This window comes from Colletotrichum abscissum (genome assembly GCF_030869225.1).
Source record: "Colletotrichum abscissum strain IMI 504890 chromosome Unknown Scaffold_6.1, whole genome shotgun sequence".
NCBI lineage: Eukaryota > Fungi > Ascomycota > Sordariomycetes > Glomerellales > Glomerellaceae > Colletotrichum > Colletotrichum abscissum.
In genome coordinates this window covers 459,202-477,372 of record NW_026850503.1, presented here as the reverse complement: position 1 = coordinate 477,372, position 18,171 = coordinate 459,202, and the positions used below count along the sequence as shown (strand labels likewise).

The 18,171-nt window shown below is 52.2% G+C and overlaps 5 protein-coding genes across 5 annotated transcripts; 3 read left to right on the top strand and 2 right to left on the bottom strand.

Annotated features, from left to right (window-relative positions):
• Positions 1-2,669: 2,669 nt before the first annotated feature.
• Positions 2,670-2,903, bottom strand: CABS01_03185 (uncharacterized protein; the record flags this gene model as incomplete). The annotated part of the gene is made up of 1 exon (XM_060536562.1): positions 2,670-2,903. The coding sequence occupies one exon, from the start codon at positions 2,901-2,903 to the stop codon at positions 2,670-2,672; it is 234 nt and encodes a 77-aa protein (XP_060392481.1).
• Positions 2,904-4,769: 1,866 nt separating this feature from the next.
• Positions 4,770-9,702, top strand: CABS01_03184 (WD repeat domain-containing protein mip1; the record flags this gene model as incomplete). The annotated part of the gene is made up of 3 exons (XM_060536561.1): positions 4,770-5,324; positions 5,780-9,423; positions 9,483-9,702. The coding sequence occupies 3 exons, from the start codon at positions 4,770-4,772 to the stop codon at positions 9,700-9,702; spliced, it is 4,419 nt and encodes a 1,472-aa protein (XP_060392480.1).
• A 1,025-nt stretch (positions 9,703-10,727) lies between these two features.
• CABS01_03183 (uncharacterized protein) lies at positions 10,728-11,774 on the top strand (the record flags this gene model as incomplete). The annotated part of the gene is made up of 1 exon (XM_060536560.1): positions 10,728-11,774. One exon carries the CDS (start codon positions 10,728-10,730, stop codon positions 11,772-11,774), a length of 1,047 nt encoding a protein of 348 aa, XP_060392479.1.
• Positions 11,775-13,031: 1,257 nt separating this feature from the next.
• Positions 13,032-16,678, top strand: CABS01_03182 (uncharacterized protein; the record flags this gene model as incomplete). The annotated part of the gene is made up of 5 exons (XM_060536559.1): positions 13,032-13,141; positions 13,207-13,509; positions 13,568-14,383; positions 14,444-16,307; positions 16,601-16,678. The coding sequence occupies 5 exons, from the start codon at positions 13,032-13,034 to the stop codon at positions 16,676-16,678; spliced, it is 3,171 nt and encodes a 1,056-aa protein (XP_060392478.1).
• Positions 16,679-16,718: 40 nt separating this feature from the next.
• On the bottom strand, positions 16,719-17,612 carry CABS01_03181 (dienelactone hydrolase; the record flags this gene model as incomplete). The annotated part of the gene is made up of 3 exons (XM_060536558.1): positions 16,719-17,048; positions 17,111-17,427; positions 17,495-17,612. 3 exons carry the CDS (start codon positions 17,610-17,612, stop codon positions 16,719-16,721), a joined length of 765 nt encoding a protein of 254 aa, XP_060392477.1.
• Between the last annotated feature and the right edge of the window lie 559 nt (positions 17,613-18,171).

Here is an 18,171-nt window from a genome sequence, read left to right as displayed (position 1 = left end):
AAGTGCACCTAAAAATGTTGCAGCCCAGTGCTAGCTACCAAGTACCTTCTGCCATTGGGCTACAGCCTACCTGGGCACTCGTAGTCTCTCTCTCCATCGTTTCGGGGGGCTCCTGTCCCTGCACTGACTGGCTCCGCTGGGTCGCTGCGCTGGCCTGTTCTCCGCCCACCAACTTGACTGCTTTAGCCCGCCCTGCAACCTGCCCTGCACATCTGCACTCTGCACTTGCGTCTAGGGGCCTGTTCTTAGCTGATGTTGGGCCAATGGGATGTCGTGCAGCTTGAGTTTCCGCTCGCTTATGGATGGGGGTGCAAGGGCTGAGTAGGGGAGAGCCCAGCATCCAAGCAGAAGGGGAAACTTTTTCAGAGGAGCACGGGGAGGCTGCAGGCGCTTTCTTCGCGAAGGTGGGTGGGGGAAAGGAGAGAATGGAAGGCACCTAGGATTCTCGGACATCAGGCGGGACATTGAGAGTACTCGACGCCACGTGGGCCACGACCTTTCAAACTGTGTCACTCTTCGGTATATCGCTATGCACGGTGGCCTGCTTCCCGTTTCCTTCAAAAGGGGCGGGCTAGGTACCTTAGCTGGAGACACGACGAGGCCTTGCGAATTGCACCGTATCATTAAGCATGCCGTAAGAGCGTACTACGTAGGTACCTACCTGACAGGCTGCCACCGGAGCGACAAAGGGGACCGGTGCTGCTTAGCTAGGTGTTGGCTCAAGTGCGAAAAAGGTACTTGACTTTGGCTTGCCTTGGCTTGGTATCCCGTGTATCTACACTAACATCTAAACATCTCGATGAGGATTAAAGGTTCTCTGTTCTATTATTACTACCAAGGGCTTCTCCAGCACGACCTGAGGCGGCCGTCCCGTCGACTGGTTGCTGGCTGCCGACCGAGTCTGTACCTTACTTACCTTGGGTGCTTAGCTCCCACTTTTCCGCCCACCTATTGTTCGAAGACTTCTCTCTCAACCTCCTCTTTCAACTCCAAAGCGAGGCAGGCGGGTGGAAAGCTTCGCACCCTCGACATCTCGTTGCCTCTGCACTCTCGACAAAAGCTGATGCGCGCCAAGTGCCATGTGCGACTTTGAGTCAGAGTCAAATCAGCCTTCCTGGCGCTGATCTTCCCGACCCTCCAGAAACGAGTTGTACGGAGTTATTAGAGCCAGCTGTTCCATCTCCTTTCAAGGGACACACATACCTTCTGGGTTCTCTGCCAGTCTTTGGCCCCGGTATGCGTACCCATGGCCATCAGTCAAGAGACTGTGGAATCTTGCCCATTTAGGACAGGAAACCTCAACAACAACCCGCTCACATCATCAACGTGACATCGGGCCCCATCAAAGGCTCCAACTACTCCAACTGCTGCCCCCATTACGATACTATGAAAGGTAGCACACATCCTGAGGCTCGAGTCGGGCGACGTCCGTTCTAGTACGAACATCTTCTGCAGTCAAAATTGTCAGCCTTCTTGTTGCTGAAGCCTGAACGTCCGCGCACCCGTAAATGTCGTATTCTGTGCCACCTACCCGAGGCACGAGCTGGTCCTAAAAGTCAATGTGATGCCCGTGGACTGGACGGGCGACAAGTACAGTACACTTAGGATATTCGTCGTGTATTTCTTCTTTGACAAACATCAGGTCTCGGGATGAGACATGGAAGCACATGACGTCCAGTCACTGGCATTCCGGCCCCCAACACCCTGCCGCCAGTCTGGGCAAGCTGAGCAAGAAACAGCGTATCAAAGGATCTCATCCCGGCCTGTTCAAACAAATGTCCTCGGCGCATGTACTCATCGTACGTACATGTCTGACAAGCGGCCGAGGCGGCGCATCCATGCCACAGGAATTCATGAACATCCTCATCTTGTTCCCGCCCTCGTTCCGGGCCCCGGGCCAGCCGCCAAGGAACAGAGACGACAAAAGAGGGAAAAGACGATGAGGCTCGTGGGAATGAGAAGATTCTTCCCATGTTACTCTAGGGTATAACAGACGCTGTTAATGGTTAACGGTAGCCCGCAAAACTCGTGGCTTCAGGGGGTCATCTCCTCCGTAGCAGTCAAAGAGGGCGGCGGTTCCATTGATACGTTGAGGATAATTTCCCTTCAGGGGGTCCATCTGCCATGAGGTGGTGCGTTTCAAGTCTCCCAAAGCTTCAACGCCATTCGGCAGCCCTCATGGCACACGGACTCGTTGAAGCTTCGAAATTCGGCAGCGGCCGCAAAGAATTGGACGGCGTAAGAGCAAGGAGACGGGAAAAACTTCCGAGGACGAAGGTCCCATGAGTGACGGGGGAGAAAACGGACGTTGTTGGTCTCCTTTCAAAGCATGTAAATAGATACCGGCACTTGTCGCGATGTCTGTCATGTCCGAGTAGGTACACTGTGCAAACCACGGCTCAGGACAGGACAGGGAGCGTGCTCCACACCACAGACGTTGAAAACATCTCACCATGCCATATTGGGCGTGAGCCTTGCCTGAAGACTCCTGGCGCATGTGCAATGGAAGGGTGGTGGTGGCGCAGAGATAGACTTTGATGGAAAAAGGCATGGAATTCTGGCAAATTAACCTATCGGCTTAGCCTGCCTGCTAAATTCGGCGCAAGAATGTTGTACTGAGAGGGCGCGTCTGAGAGCAAGATGTGAACGTTCATTCTGGTGAGCGAGCATTAGCGTTGGCCTGAAGCAGGCGGGAGACGGAAAGCTGGCCACGCGGCGGCGGCGGCGGCGGCTGGCGTCCAACTTTGATCGTCGACGGCGTGAGCGAGGGCGATGGGAATTGAGGCTCGTGTTGGGGGCAGGGTCGGTCCAGGTTCGAGCTGGTTGAGCAAACAGGATGGACCCTCGCGATGACCTCTGATGGCGCTTGGACGCACCGGCCGACGACGAACCGACCAGTCCATCTTATAACGTCGAGAGTCTTAAAAACGCAGCCGCATTCGGCGATCGGGCAGGTCTCCAAGCATAAACCGTCTCAACAACGAATGACCCTGAAGCAGGCCATGCGGTGAACTACAAGCATAGCGGGCGCCCCCCTCATCGTCGTGATCGTCGTCGTCAGCATAAAGGCAGAAACGGCCAAGCCGCAATTCAGAAGAAACACAAGCGATGGATTTCCATAGTCCACTTGCAGCTTGCAACTTGAAGCGAATCCCACCTCGTATCATGGCAGCTACAAAGGCCAATGAAACCCAGGAGTCAGGACAGAGGTAAATGGGTCATGGATACGCACCACGGCGGGTATGACGTGCGCAAGGCCAACGGAGAGAGATGCGACGATCCATAAAAAAAAGAAGAGAGGGGAGAAAGAAAAAAAAAAGGGAAGAAAAAGGAAAACGACACCCCCGCAAAAGATACGGAAAGAAGGGAAACAAAAAGGAGAGGAAGAGCGAGCCGGCCGTTTGGGGCAAGACATTGTTTCTGACACGCCCGCCTCCCGCCAGCCCATTCCCCACCGTGCTTGAGTGATGTTGCGAGGAATGTTTTCTCCGATTTGCTCGCGCTGTGAATAAGCCTGCGATATGGTATAGCCGCGTAGATAGCGTATGTCGCAAGATTGATAAACATCCAATTGATTGCCAGGCACACTTCCATTTCTTGGGAATCCACCACCACCTTCGAAGTATCCCCATGTGTTCATTTACAGAGGGCAATTGCGGTGATCCAACGGGACCTGCCGCATAAAACCAGTTCAGCGTTCGCAAGTACAATTTTGAGCAAGGACCGGCCCACAACTACTTTCCCAGGACAAACGCGGAGCGCGATGCGTTCGTTCATGCCACCCTAGCCTTTGACAGAATGAGACTGATTGAACTTTGGTCCTGCTAAATGCTGGTCGCACGAGGGAGGCCACAAGAAAGAGCCATGTGAAGATTCAAGAACCTGCGGAGGAAGGTGCATTGAATTGGAACTCGGGTTGCTCATTATGGACTAGCGCCTTTGACTCTCTGAGCCGGGCCTGGACCGTGCATCCGGCCGAGGCCGTCTTACCTCATCTCCCCCCGATTTGGATCTGTTCCTGTCTTCTGCGCTTCGCCAGAGTGGACGCGGGAGACTGGACGAAATGCGGAGATGTGGAGCTGAAAGGCGGTCAGGGTCGGGTCATCAATTGCCTCCCGTCCATCATTTCTGATTCGTTTTGCCATTTCCATACATTTATAGTACATAAGGTACCTAAGGTAACATGCCTTAAGGTATCTCCATGTGACCCAAGTACAATTTGGACATAAGATGAACCATTGATCCTAAGTACCTAAGAAATGCTCATCATCACTTGTCTCTTGGCTAGAAGCATCAAGTGATTATATCAAAAGACATAAAGGATGGAAACAGGTGAATATTAGGAATACTTCTATCGGAACATCGGAAGAAGCTGTCGGAGCGAGCGAAGCAGAAGGCAGGTGATTGCTCCCGGCACCTGATAGGCTGATGGTCGAAGCTGACCTCAGCCCAAGGTACCATTCCTAAATTTTGGCTGGTGCACCTCTGCCGCACCTCACCTTGTGTAAGGCACCTCCACTGCATGCCACGCTGAGCTGAAGTCGGGTGTTAGCCGCTGCGCTGCGCTGCCAACCTGACCCGACCTAACCTGTCACTCCCGTCAACCTCTCCAAAAACTCCAAATTCGCGTCACCGACGCAATCGCCTATCCAATATCTTCATCCACCTCATCCTACCCGACACCTCACGACCGACATGTCGTCGCGGTAATCGATTTATAGCTGGTTTGCGCGCCAAATTCGAATTTCGACGACAGTGTCACCGTCAAGATGACGGCTGCCGCTGCGCAAGATCAGACCCATTCTCGCCCCTCGCCCGCCAGTCACCTTCGACAGTCGAGCTCCTCCAAACCCACACCCTCAACTTCTCAACCTCGACATTACGCCAGCATATCGCGGAGGACAAACAGCACTGCGCTGCTCGGAGTTAATGGAAGTCCCAACAACATGCCGCAAACTCAGGGTCCTAACGGATCCTCCGCCTTCCCCGATGCGACAACTCAACCCTCACCATTCGGCGGTGCTGCTCCCCCTCTAGCACTTCAACGATCCACGAGCCACGATGATAGCAATGCAAGACGCCCTTCAAGTGCCCCTGGTAACAAACAGAATCTGGCCGCCGGCTTCTCTACCGGCGAACAATCGGATTCGGATCGACCGAAGCGGCCATCCGTGAAACCGCTGCTTATGCGATCCAAGAGCGAATTTGGAGTCAGCCGCCCCGAGGAGGTTGATCACTCTGAAGAAGATATCCCTCATTGGGGCGCCAGACATGGCTTCGATGAATATCACGAGTCGCCGGAAATCCTGGCCCAAATAGCAAATGTGAGTTACAACTTCTCTCGCCTTCTCCATCTACACTTTGTGCCCTTCTTCCTTTTTCCCACCCCAAGCTCTGCGCCTCCCCACTTGGCGGCCTTGTGGCGGCGCTGTCCAGCCGGACTGGTCTAACCATAGTCTCCTATCGGCGCGCGTCGCGCAAAGAAAGGAGACTTGGTGCTCTGCTCTTTTGGCTTGCTCGTACGACATGCTGGGACGCTGTTGCCCAGAATCCAGTCCCGAGGGGCAACGCGGGGCATGACCGTATCCAGGGCGCGAATCTACATTCCACTACCATCTAGACATTTCAGACGATGCAGTCTCCCGGGTGGATGGGGCCGACAACCGTATTGGCAGTCTTGGATCCAGACGAGCCCGAGTGCGACAACATCGCTTTTTTGCGCCATTGGGACTCGTTGGTTTCAACTCGCATCTTGAGCCGTGCTGACTCCTTTCTCCAGAATTGGTACATGTATTGGACCGACAAGCGACACGAGACAACCGGCAAGCCCAAGGCGACATTACACAAGCTGCAGGATTGGCGCATGCGAGATAGACTTAAGACAGTATCTGCTGCGCTGGCCGTCTGCCTTAATATTTCAGTCGAGCCTCCCGACCAGCTTAAGACGAACCCGGGCGCCAAACTGGAAGCATGGACAGACCCTACAACGCCGCCACCTCAGAAGGCCCTCGAGAACATCGGCAAAGCCCTCCAGGCGCAGTACGAGACACTGGCTATACGCACAAGATATAAGCAGTACCTCGATCCGTCGGTGGAAGAGACCAAAAAGTTCTGCCAGTCCCTGCGTAGAAACGCCAAGGATGAGCGGGTTCTTCTTCATTACAATGGCCACGGCGTGCCGAAGCCCACTGCCAGTGGAGAGATCTGGGTTTTTAATAAGAATTACACTCAGTACATCCCAGTATCGCTATACGATCTTCAACAGTGGCTTCACGCCCCTACGATTTACGTCTGGGACTGTTCCGAAGCCGGCAACATCCTCAACAACTACCACAGATTTGTCGAGAAGCACGAACAAGAAGAGGACGAAGCTGCCGCGAGAGATCCCAACTACGAGAAGACCGTGTTTCAGCCCTATATCCACTTAGCTGCCTGCGGCGTCAAGGAGAATCTCCCTACCAACCCTCTCCTCCCAGCCGATCTATTCACGGCATGTCTCACTACCCCTATCGAAATGGCTCTTTGGTTCTTCGTTCTTCAAAACCCCCTCAAGACGAATCTTACCCCAGAGCGCGCCAAGAAGCTGCCCGGTAGGCTACAGGAGAGAAGAACGCCACTCGGCGAGTTGAACTGGATCTTCACAGCCATCACGGATACTATCGCTTGGACTACACTGCCCCGACACCTATTCCGAAAGTTTTTCAGGCAGGATCTCATGGTGGCCGCTCTCTTCCGCAACTTTCTCCTAGCCCAGAGAATCATGTCTGTCTATGGGTGCCATCCGCAGTCTTTCCCCGAGCTCCCTGAGACCCGGCAGCACCCATTGTGGGCAAGCTGGGACTTGGCCGTGGATATGGCACTAGCCCAACTGCCTATGCTGGAGAGAAAGGAGAACGAAGGTCTCGAGTACGAGTACCAGAACTCAACCTTTTTCACCGAACAACTAACAGCATTCGACGTTTACCTGACTCGTGGCGATGCACTTTCTCAGAGGCCCCCTGAGCAGCTTCCAGTGGTGCTGCAAGTTCTGCTGAGCCAACAGCACAGAGTCAGAGCGCTCATCTTGCTCGGAAGATTCCTCGACTTAGGCCCCTGGGCAGTCCAGCTTGCCCTGAGCATAGGCATCTTCCCATATGTCCTCAAGTTGTTGCAGTCCGCTGCCGCAGAGCTGAAGCCGGTCATGATCTTCATTTGGACCCGCATTCTGGCTGTGGATATCTCATGCCAGCAGGACCTTATCAAGGACAGCGGATACAACTACTTTGCCCAGATATTGAAGCCGTCCGAGGGCTTGCCAGTCGTTAACGAAGCTGAGCATAAGGCGATGTGCGCTTTCATTCTATCGATGCTCTGCAAAGATTATAAGCCAGGGCAGCATGTGTGCAACCAAACCGACATAATGACCTACTGCTTAATGCACCTGCAGAATCAAGAGAATCCGCTCCTGCGTCAGTGGTCGTGTCTGTGCATCAGTCAGCTGTGGCAGGAACTCCCAGAGGCTAAATGGCGTGGCATTCGAGAGAATGCGCCAGCCAAGTTGTCATTTCTGACAAAGGATCCTGTTCCTGAAGTCCGAGCTGCCATGGTGTATTCCATGACTACTTTCCTTGGCATCATCGACCTGACGGATGAGGTCGCTCGGATCGAAGAATCCATCGCTTGGACACTTCTAGACATGGCCAACGACGGAAGTCCAATGGTCCGTCGCGAGTTCCTTGTCTTCCTGTCAAGGTTTATTCTTCGCTTTGAGAGCAAGTTCATTGTCGCTGCTTATGAACAGCTTCAAGAAGAAAGGGAATATCTCCTGTTCCCTCCTGGCCAGGATGGCATGGACCACAAGATGGGCCTGCATTATGCACGGAAAGAGAACAGAAATGCAGACGGCACCATCAAGCCCAATGTTCACGGTTTTGCTCACAATACCGTCTTCTCAGCCTGCTGGAAGCACGCTCTGATGCTCAATGTTGATCCTCACCCTGAGGTTCAGCGTGACGCTACAGTAATTGTGGACCATGTCCATCAAGCTGTGATGGCTTCAGCTGTTGGTGAGCATGCGCAGAGCCTCATCGATGACATCCGAAAGAGGGCAAAGCGTGCGTCGACAAAGAATCACTTGCACTTGAGCCAAAGAAGTAATGCGATTGGCGTTTCTAACTCTTTGGCTACTCCACCACTGCCATCTCCTGGCCTGTTGCGTCGCACGGCAAGCTTGCTTTTCCAGCTGCCACTATTCGGCAATGATGGAAAGGCCGATGCCAGCGAAAAGCCGAACTACTCTTCTCCGGCACCGTCACCCGGTCTGCATAGGGTTGGCTCCCAGAAGATCAAGGCCCCTGAGCTTGCTGAAGCGCCACCAGAACAGAGCGATCCAACAGCTATCCATGCCAATTATCACATTGCCAAAGAGCCTGTCTCCACTGGATTTGAGGATCGTAAGCTGGGCGAAGCACCAGCCATGCCACTGCAAAGTTCTTTCCTAGAGTGGTCTATTGAATACTTCTGCGAGCCTCAGATGAAGCCGAGCGAGTCGGACGAGCCTGGCAGCACTGAGTATAACGAACGGCTCTGGAGAAGATCCCGGAACGATTTCATCTTGACAGAAACGCAACCACTCAAGCAGTTCGCCGGTAGCCATAAGTGGAATAATCAGTTGGGCATCACCAACAATGGCTCGCAACCTGCCAAACTCACCTTCCACCAGTTTGAAGACCAGCTTGCGGTTGCAGACGATGGTAACACGGTGTGCGTTTGGGATTGGAAGAAGCATGCACGGCTGAGCAAGTTTTCCAACGGAAATCCTGAAGGGTCGAGGATCAGTGATATGAAGTTCATCAATGAGGACGACCAGGCATTCCTGATGACTGGTTCGTCAGATGGAGTCCTCAGAATCTACCAAAACTACGATTCCGACAAATCCATCAACCTAGCCTCGTCTTGGCGAGCACTTACACACATGGTGCCCAGTAACGTCAACTCCGGTATGGTGTTCGACTGGCAGCAGTCGCTCGGCCGCGTACTTGTGGCTGGCGATGTGCGTGTCATTCGGGTGTGGTCTGCTGGCGCTGAGAAATGCGTCATTGACATTCCCGCCCGGTCTGGCTCTTGCGTCACGTCTTTGACATCTGACCAGATGACCGGTCACACAGTTGTGGCAGGGTTCGGCGACGGCGCTGTCCGCGTTTTCGACACCCGTATCAGACCCCAGGACTCCATGATCAAGAAGTGGAAAGACGAAACGGATAGGCAATGGATCAAGAGCGTTCATTTGCAGCGCGGCGGACAACGAGAACTGCTCAGCGCAAGCAGAAACGGAAAGGTCAAACTGTGGGATATTCGCATGGATCGACCTCTCCATGTTTACCAAACAACTCGAGACACCCTGCGAACAGCCAGCACGCATGAACATCTGCCGGTGTTTGCTGTGTAAGTTATCACCCTGGGCCTCTTAATATTGTGATATTGAAACTAACATCCCATTGCAGTGGTACATCTGCACATGCCGTGAAGGTCTTCAACTTCGACGGTCAAGAGTTGTCCCGTGTCGAACCGTACTCAAGCTTCCTTCAACAGAACAGGGGCTCTCCCATCGCAGCAACTGCCTTCCACCCGCACAAGCCGATCTTGGCTTGCGCTGCTCGTGGAGACTACCACGTCAACCTCTTTACCTGCGAGAAGTCCGAGCCCCAATCCCTGGTTGCCTAGTTGACAAGCCGGCGGACGTGACCTCGGTCTTGTGGTTTGGTTTTTTTCTTCTTCCTCACATCTTGAGCATAGGAGGGTTTCTTTGCTGCTTGTGTAACTATTTTCTTTTTCTCACTTCTTTTCATTCCGGGACGGTAGCATACTAGGGACTGGCGAGGTTTTGGCGTTCGATTTGGTCGTGTTATGCGACAACGGCAGACAGATGGTTGCATGAGATAACTTAGCTAATGGATGCGGTTGGCTGTTTCGAAAGCCAATTGATGTATGAAAAAAAATGAAAATTGCCCCCAGATTCATACATTGTTTGGACTTGAACGTGACAATGAAGCAAGGACCAGATTAAACGAGGATGGCTACGTCAATCTCATCAGGAGTCAGGTACAAGAGCGATTATTCCCACACGACTTGAACGGGGAGCTGTAATTCTGAGCACACTCCAAGAACGCTAATCTGCTGGTCGAGGAGAGAGTCTTCCATGGAAGTTATACAGTACTTGACCTAGCAGCCGAAAGCTGGGCGATGTGCCCACCTCACATACACATTCCCCCGCGCGTGACCTTGTGGCGCAGGAACAAGTTCACATAGCTGCCTGGTGTGTAACCACCTTTGCACCAGTGAGATCTGCACTCTTGGGCGCAATGGATGGGCGAATTGCAAGGCTTCAGGGAGTTGCAAAAGGGTTAGAGAGTTGGGTTGGTCTTGGTTGCCTTGTGATAGGCTGGTGCATATGCGTCCGTCCCGTGGGTTGGCTTTTCTTGGGTGCATGTGTGGACGTGTCAGGTATTGGCGAGGCTGGCGTTTTCTGTCGGCTCAACAAAAGCCGTGCTGACGACGTTGAGGAGTGTCATCTAGCAATTTGTCGTCTCTTCTTTGCCAGACGTCTTAGATCGAGCGCGTATTCCGACTTTGGTAAAAAGAATAGTATACCAGCAACAGGTAGGCCAGTGGTAGATTCCCTCAAAGGCGGACGAACTTTTACTGAATTTATCTGACCTTTCTGTCTTCCCCTTTCAGCAGTACCGACGATGGTTCGTGAAGTCAATACCAGGCCCGAAATTCGGGAAACGGAGGCGCGGCGGCGCGAGTTGGCTGAGGTTGCTCTCGCGGTGAAGCCTGAGGTGTACGGTTCCGGTGTAGATGCCATGTTGGACAGACAGCTTCAGGAACTTGTGGACAATCGCAAAGCTTCTGGCTCCGGCGAAATCAGCAAGGAGGTTTTGATGGATTGTGAGCTTCGTGAAGCTATCGACCAGGGATGGGTCGACGTTGGCGACGCCACGACCGAAGCGTCTCTCGATACGCAAGGTACAGGAACCGTTGAGCGAGAACCGATCACCGTAAACGCTTCGAGAGCAGAGACCGACCTGGACAGAAAACTACACGAAATCACTGCCCAGGGATCCCTGAGTGAAATACGGGATCTTTTACAACAGGGAGCGAACCCAAACACATTATCCGCCCAAGGAACCCTGCCCCTCTGCGAACACGCCAGGCGCGGAAACATGGACACAGTCAAGTCACTCCTCGACCACGAAGCCGATATCAGCCTATCCGACGCGAGCGGTCGAACGGCAATATCCTACGCCGCGGAAACGACGGACCCGGGCATGGCCCGCTTGCTGATGGCGGTCCCGGGCATAGACGTCAACCTCAAAGACGGGGATCTTCGGGCGCCGGCGTGGTATGCCCTCTGCGCGTGGATCAAGTCTGGTCGGATCTTTGTTCCTGATACGGATACATTGTTTGTGCTTCTTGAGGACGAGAGGGTGAGGGTTGAGGATGTCGACGGGGAGGGGAGGGGGTTGCTGCATCTTGCTGCTGCGGCTGGGGCTGCGGATCTTGTGGAGTTTTTGTGTGGCAGGGGTGATGTCGATGTGAATCGTCGAGATGGGAGGGGACATACTGCTGTTGCGTATGCTTTGGGGTGGAAGGATGTCGGGGTGCTTGGGGTGTTGTTGAAGTATGGTGCTGGGATCACGGTGGTTCAGGGGAAGGGGTTTGAGGTTGTTTCCCCGAGGCGGAGGAGAAGGTGGGTTGAAGGGCGACGGTGCTATGCTCGGATCATAGACTGAATTTGGGATCTTCAATGTCACTGTTGACAATTACTCCAGCTTCAGCTTTTCCTTTTGCGTGTATTCCTTTAAGAAAGGTAGCATGAAAGATAGTGGATCAACATGAGTGTGACAGAATAATCCGGTCACAGAGATGGGAAACCACTAAGGTGCTCTCCCTCACTCCCATAGAGCTTAATGAGAGGAGCCCCTTTCTATAGCTTTGCCAGGCCTCTGGCCCTGCCCGAGGTACGCTCATGGAGAACATGCAGTAGACGCCATACATTTACATAGAGGTTTTGGGAAGCAAGGGCTCATAGTAAGAGCTTTCTTCCAGCTTTGCAGCCCGCAGATCCTTCCTTGAAATCCTCTGACAGAGAACACAGAGGCGCTCTTTTTCGAGTCTGGGTATTTTGTTCTATGAGATCCAGAAGAGATATTCAAGCGAGTGACAATTACGAAAATCTCCCTCGACCTTCCCTATCATCGAGCGTAGTGTCACCTGCAATATTTGATTGCCCTATTGACCTGTACATGTGACAGCAACTCCAAATTACACATCTAAACATAAAATACTCAGTGGCAAATGAAATATGCCCAGCTCGATTGTCCCGTATTCGTCATCGCAAGAAAAACCAGAATACTCAAGTATTGATGTCCGGGCTTGCCCCGGAAACGTTGGCCTCTTGCCAATTTGTCTGAAATCCTACAACAGAGTCCGTAGCCCTCGGCTCTTCATATTGCTTTCTTGATTTCTGTTTCCTTTGTAGGTCTGGTCCCTTCCTTCACCAGGCGTTGTGAAACAGCTGTATGCTCGGTCTTTAGGCGAAGACAGGGCCCAGAGCCGGTTGGGGGATGACATAGGTATCTAAAGTGAATTACTGGTCGACCAGACAGCCACAATGCGTGCGTGAGCCTGCGCCTTCAGAAGGTTATGAAATATCAGGCAGGAATAGGTAAGCGTGTCGACGCCTAATTTGCTGCAGCCGGTCTGGCATAGCCTCTCACACCTATACAGCCACAGAAACGTGGGTTGCAGATAAACCAATCTGATCTCAAACCTCTGTTGGGGAGTATTGCAGCCACTTCGTAGCCTGCATAGCTACATTGACGCGGCTGGAGGTCAACGTTACGCCCAATCAGGTGTGCAGGAATGTTTCCCATTGACATCGCTTCCTTAAGTCTCCTAGTTCCTCCCTCGTCCTCCTTGTCATCCTCGTTCCTTTCTTTGCTCCGATTTCATGCGCCTACGTAAATCTGCGGATAAATTCGTCCAAGATGAGTTTCGGGTTTGGTGTCGGCGATTTCATCGCTGTCATAGACAAGTTGAGACACTGCCACGACAGATTTTCTGAGGCGCCTGAGCTGTTTGTCTCTCTAGTTAGGAAGTATGCTTCCGGAATTTCCTCATCGTCTATCCGTCAGAGAAGTCTTTACTCACAGCCAGTAATAGCGTGGAGATCATCGAACCGCTTCTTGAGGAAGCACATTGCCCACAGCAGAATCTCAATGATGGGGAGAAAAAGATACTGGAGGACATCATTGAAGGTTCCTACAAGGACTTGAAGAGATTGAAACAAATTTTAGACGATTGCCAGGAACTAAAAAAGCCTCTCGAAAAGAAGATATGGGACAAAGCAAAGCTCTTGCAGTTTCTTCAGCGGTTACAAGTCGACCCAAGAGTGATCAACAACATTCAATCGAGTCTGTCCGTCAAGATTGCACTCCTGAACACCCTCAAGAACGCGTCAGATAGGTAAGTGTGAATCCGTGCACTCCTTATCAGTACGGCGGCGGCTGACGACGCTCCACAGTCGAGCCATCCAAAGCACAAAGCAGGCGGTGGATTCAATGTACCATGAGCAAGTCAGTAAACATCGACAGGAAATCTTGGAGTGGCTGACGCCATCCAACTATTCATCACAACAACGAGATTACTTCTCCACAAGGCACCCAGAAACAGCATCCTGGCTACTAGAGTCCAAGGAATTTGAATGGGTAGCAAACAGAGGCCAGACTCTGCTGTGCCATGGGATGCCAGGGGCCGGCAAGACCATCATGACTTCCGTCGTCATAGACCATTTGATACACCGGTTCCGTGAGGAACCGAGGGTCGGGATAGCCTACGTTTACTGCAACTTCAAGGACACCGAACGCCAAGATTGCCACGATCTCTTGTCTGGTCTAGCGAAGCAGCTGGCGCAATTCTGCTCTGCATTCCCTCAAAGTCTTGAGACGCTCTACGACAAACACCAGAAGCGGAAGACCTCAAGATCTACTCAAGAGACCATCGATCTGCTCCAGGTCTTATCCTCCTGCTACGAAAGAACATTCATCGTTGTTGACGCCTTGGATGAGTGTGATAGAAACGCTAGACAAGCTTTTCTTCCAGAAATCCTCCGGCTACAACAAAGATCCCAAGTCAATATTTTTGCAACCACCAGAGAAATTCCTGAGATCTTGGAGTCGAAGGAATTTGAGAATTCTATCTCTGTAGAAATCAGGGCTGTTCAGGAGGACGTACTAAGATACACGTCAGATCGTATGACCCGCATGCAGAGCTTTGTACGCAACAACCTTGATTTACAGAAGGAAATCAGACACACCATTGCAGAAAAGGTTAACGGAATGTAAGTTTCCAAGCTCTACCTCTGTATCTACCGTCATGAAAATGGTGCTGACGCACATAGGTTCCTGTTGGCGAGACTGCTCATCGATGCTTGGTCTAACAAGCTGAGCCCGAAGGAGCTCAAGAAGGCACTCAAAGTCTTTGGAGAAACGAGTGAAAAGGCAAACATCTACTCAGCCGTATACGATGAGGCCATGAATCGGATTAGGTCTCAACCCTCCGAGCACGTTGAGCTCGCGCTGAACGTTCTCTCTTGGACAACAGGCGCCAAGAGGCCTCTTAAAATCAAAGAGCTGCAGCATGCCCTCGCCGTCGAAGAGGGAGAAATGGAGATAGACCAGGACAATATTGTACCAGTCGAAACCATGATCTCTGTATGTGCTGGGCTTGTAACAGTCAGTGAGCGGAGTGGTGGCGTGATACAACTTGTTCACCAAACAACACAAGAGTACTTCGAGAGGAAAAGACACCAGTTTTTCCCAGAAACTGACCCTCGAATCGCAATGGCATGTACCAATTATCTTTCCATCAAGAATATTTTCAAGCGTCCCGGATACTACGGCCCCTCCGAAAACGAGTTAAAGTTCCCTTTCGAAGAGGAAGATGAGCAACGTCGCAGATACACGTCCGCTCCATTCTTCGACTATGCAACTCTATACTGGGGGGAACACACACGAGAGAGCCCAATTATTCCGACAGAAGTAGTTGGATTTCTTCGCAACCAAGACGCACGTAACAGATCCGCTTTGGTGCTAAGACGACTACGTCAGATGCTATTTATCCCTGGCACGCCAGCACAAGTGGCAGCATATTTCGGGATTCTCCAATTATTTACCAACAATACTCTCCCAGAAAGCGACATGTACTCAGCTGACGAAAGTGGTAGAACCGCGTTGTGGTGGGCTGCCTTTGGAAATCGGCTGGATATTGTCAAGTTTTACCTCGACAGCGACGCCATCGAGCACACCCCACTTGAGTCAAATTCACCACGCACGACAGTTCTTCGGAGGACGGTCTCGATTCAATCCCTTGGTCAATGCATCAAAGTGGCCATAGAAGAAAGACATGCGGCTGTGCTAGAGGCTTTTATCAGGTTCTCCACGGAGAAGGGAGTGGATACTGGAGCCCGAGACTACGAGGGCAAAACCCCGGTATACTGGGCCATCTTCTTTGAAAATGCCCCTGCGCTTAATTTTCTCTTAGAAAGGAATGTTGAGGCAAAGGACGAATCAAATGGGAGGGAGCGCCCTTTACTACAGGCTATTAGCAGGAGAAGCACGGCGATTGCGGAGGTTATTCTTGACCATAATGCCGACATTAACGCTACAGACAAGAACGGACGAACTGCATTATCATGGGCTGCAGGTCGCGGTAATCTCGCGGCTGTGCAGCTTCTCTTGCAGAGAGGCACCAAGGTTGATGTCCCTGATGAAAGCGGTCGAACTCCCTTGGCTTGGGCATGCGCAGCGGAAGACACAAATGACCAAATCATCCGGACTCTTCTGGCACACGGCGCCAGCCCAGACATTGGGGGCAGCGCCGGTGCTATATGGCTTTACGCTCGTCGCGAATTTGGTCTTGCCATCATTGATATGTTCTGTCAAAATGGTTTCGACCTGTGCTCCAAAGACGCCTGGGGGAGAACGTTGCTGTCTTATGCTGCGGAACATGGATCTGCGGAAGGTTTCAAGATGATCCTAGAGTCGACAAATCTGAACTTGAACTCGAAGGACGACCACGGACGAACGGTTTTGTGGTATGCAGTGACGGGAGCTCCTGGGCGCAGACCCAACACAGAGGTTGTCGGAATGATATTGGATGACCCCAAAGTCGACCATAATTGCATTAACGGGCAAGAAGCTCTGATCCAGACGATCCATCAGAATTCCGTGGAGCTTTTTCAATTTCTGGTCACTCGCGAGGATGTGAGTGTCTATGGGGAGTTCAATGGAAAGAGTCCTATGCTGTGCGCAGCTGAGATAGGAAATTTGTCGATTTTCATGAGACTCAAAGAGTGTGGTGCTGTGTGGGGCCAGAATCAATGTAGGAACGTGGAAAAACTGTCAATCAATTTGTGGAGATTTAAGGAAATTGACAAAAAAAAGAGAATCTTCAAGTGGTCTTATCACAAAGGTCAGCTGTTGTAAAATCGAGATAGCCTTGTCTTTCATTAGCCACGTCCCACAGAAGAGGCTTGTGGTCCTGGTTTCTCTGACAGAATGGCGAATGGTTCATCATGAAGCGCAAGTACAACGAGGTCCCCATGAAATCATCTCGATTTGTGCCCTTGATGTGATTCATAATTCATTCGTGTTTATTACCATCTACACACAACCTTAGAAGTTCTTTCCAAAGAACTCGAGAACTGTCTTGTATCCACGAGTGTACTCCTCCTTAACTCTGGAATCTTCCAGGTCAGAACGAGCAGCCATCCATCCGTGAATCTGGTCCTTGAAAGTCTCAACGTGCTTAGTCACGTTGAGGTTGGCCTCGAACTTCTTGACATCCTCCTCGGGCTCGTCCTTGGAAGCGAGCATAATGAGCGGAATCTTGATGCCCTTGGCATCCTCGGGCTCGACCATAGCAGGATGGACCTCGGCGGCGACCTTAAAGGGGTTCTTGTCACCCGAGGTCACGAGTGAAACGACCTTCCCGCCCCAGCAGTACTGCGATTTTGTAAGCGTCTACCCAATTACTCTGTACTGAGGTAGGCTTGAGAAACACTTACGCCAATGGTAGCAAAAGACTCAATGGATGAGTACTTTGACTGGATGGCCTTGACGTAGTCCGGGGTCTGCTCGGCAATCTTGGGAGGCGGGAACTTCTGGAAGAAACCGCCGAGGTTCTTCTGCTTCTCCTCGGTGTCGGGGGGGAACCACTCGATGGGGCAGGGCTCGCCAGCGAACCAGTCCGGGATGAATACGCGGTACTTCTCGGCGCCGCTGGTGGCCAGGATATCGGCTCCTTGAAGCGTCTGGGGGAAGAATCCAAAGATATCGAAAGTGACGACGATGGCCTTCTTTGCGTCGGCGGGACCGGTGACGTCTGTAGTGGTAATTCAGTTAGCACTGTAACGCATTGGCTAGGTAGGTAGACCTGGCAGCTGACTCACAGGTCTTCTTTGATCCAATCTCTTCATAGCTGCCCTTGGCATCGTAGCCCTTGGAGACGACAGGAGGGATATTGCAGCATCCCTCGCTGTGGCCGTGCTGAGCAGGCATAGTCGACATCTTGGCGGCTTGTGTCGAGAACGACTTGTGAAATTGCTGTGTAAGGGGTGTCGATATGGTGGTTGAGCTGTAGCAAGTCGCAAAGCTCTTTGGTGTTGTTGTGGTTGTTGGTCGGGAAGCTATCGCAGGGGTGGGGGAGTGAGGTTGTTTGGGAATCCGGGACGACGATCTGGATAAAGCTTGGGAAGCGGAGCGCGCGGCTTTGGCAGTGTGGGAAGACATCGGATTTATTATGCTTCAAACGTCAAGTGGAGGTACTAATATGTACGTTGCGGGTGCGGGCTCCTCGAAGTGGAGAGTCAATGACGGATTAAGCTGCGTTTTGGCGGGGTTAAGAGCTCCTCCGTTTCGCTGACGTTTGCAGTACAGACGAAGCTAACGGAAGCTTTCTGCGCCCCTTCTGTTTGGACGATTTCATTGTTCGCGATTGGCAAGAGAGGGGGGAGCCGCGGTCCTCGATTGTCTCCATGGAGGGGTAGCAATGAGGGCCCCATCAGGAGCTTGGGACTTCCAAGTGGGAGGGGGGTTTCGTGGGGGTGATGTCACCACTTGCTTCAAT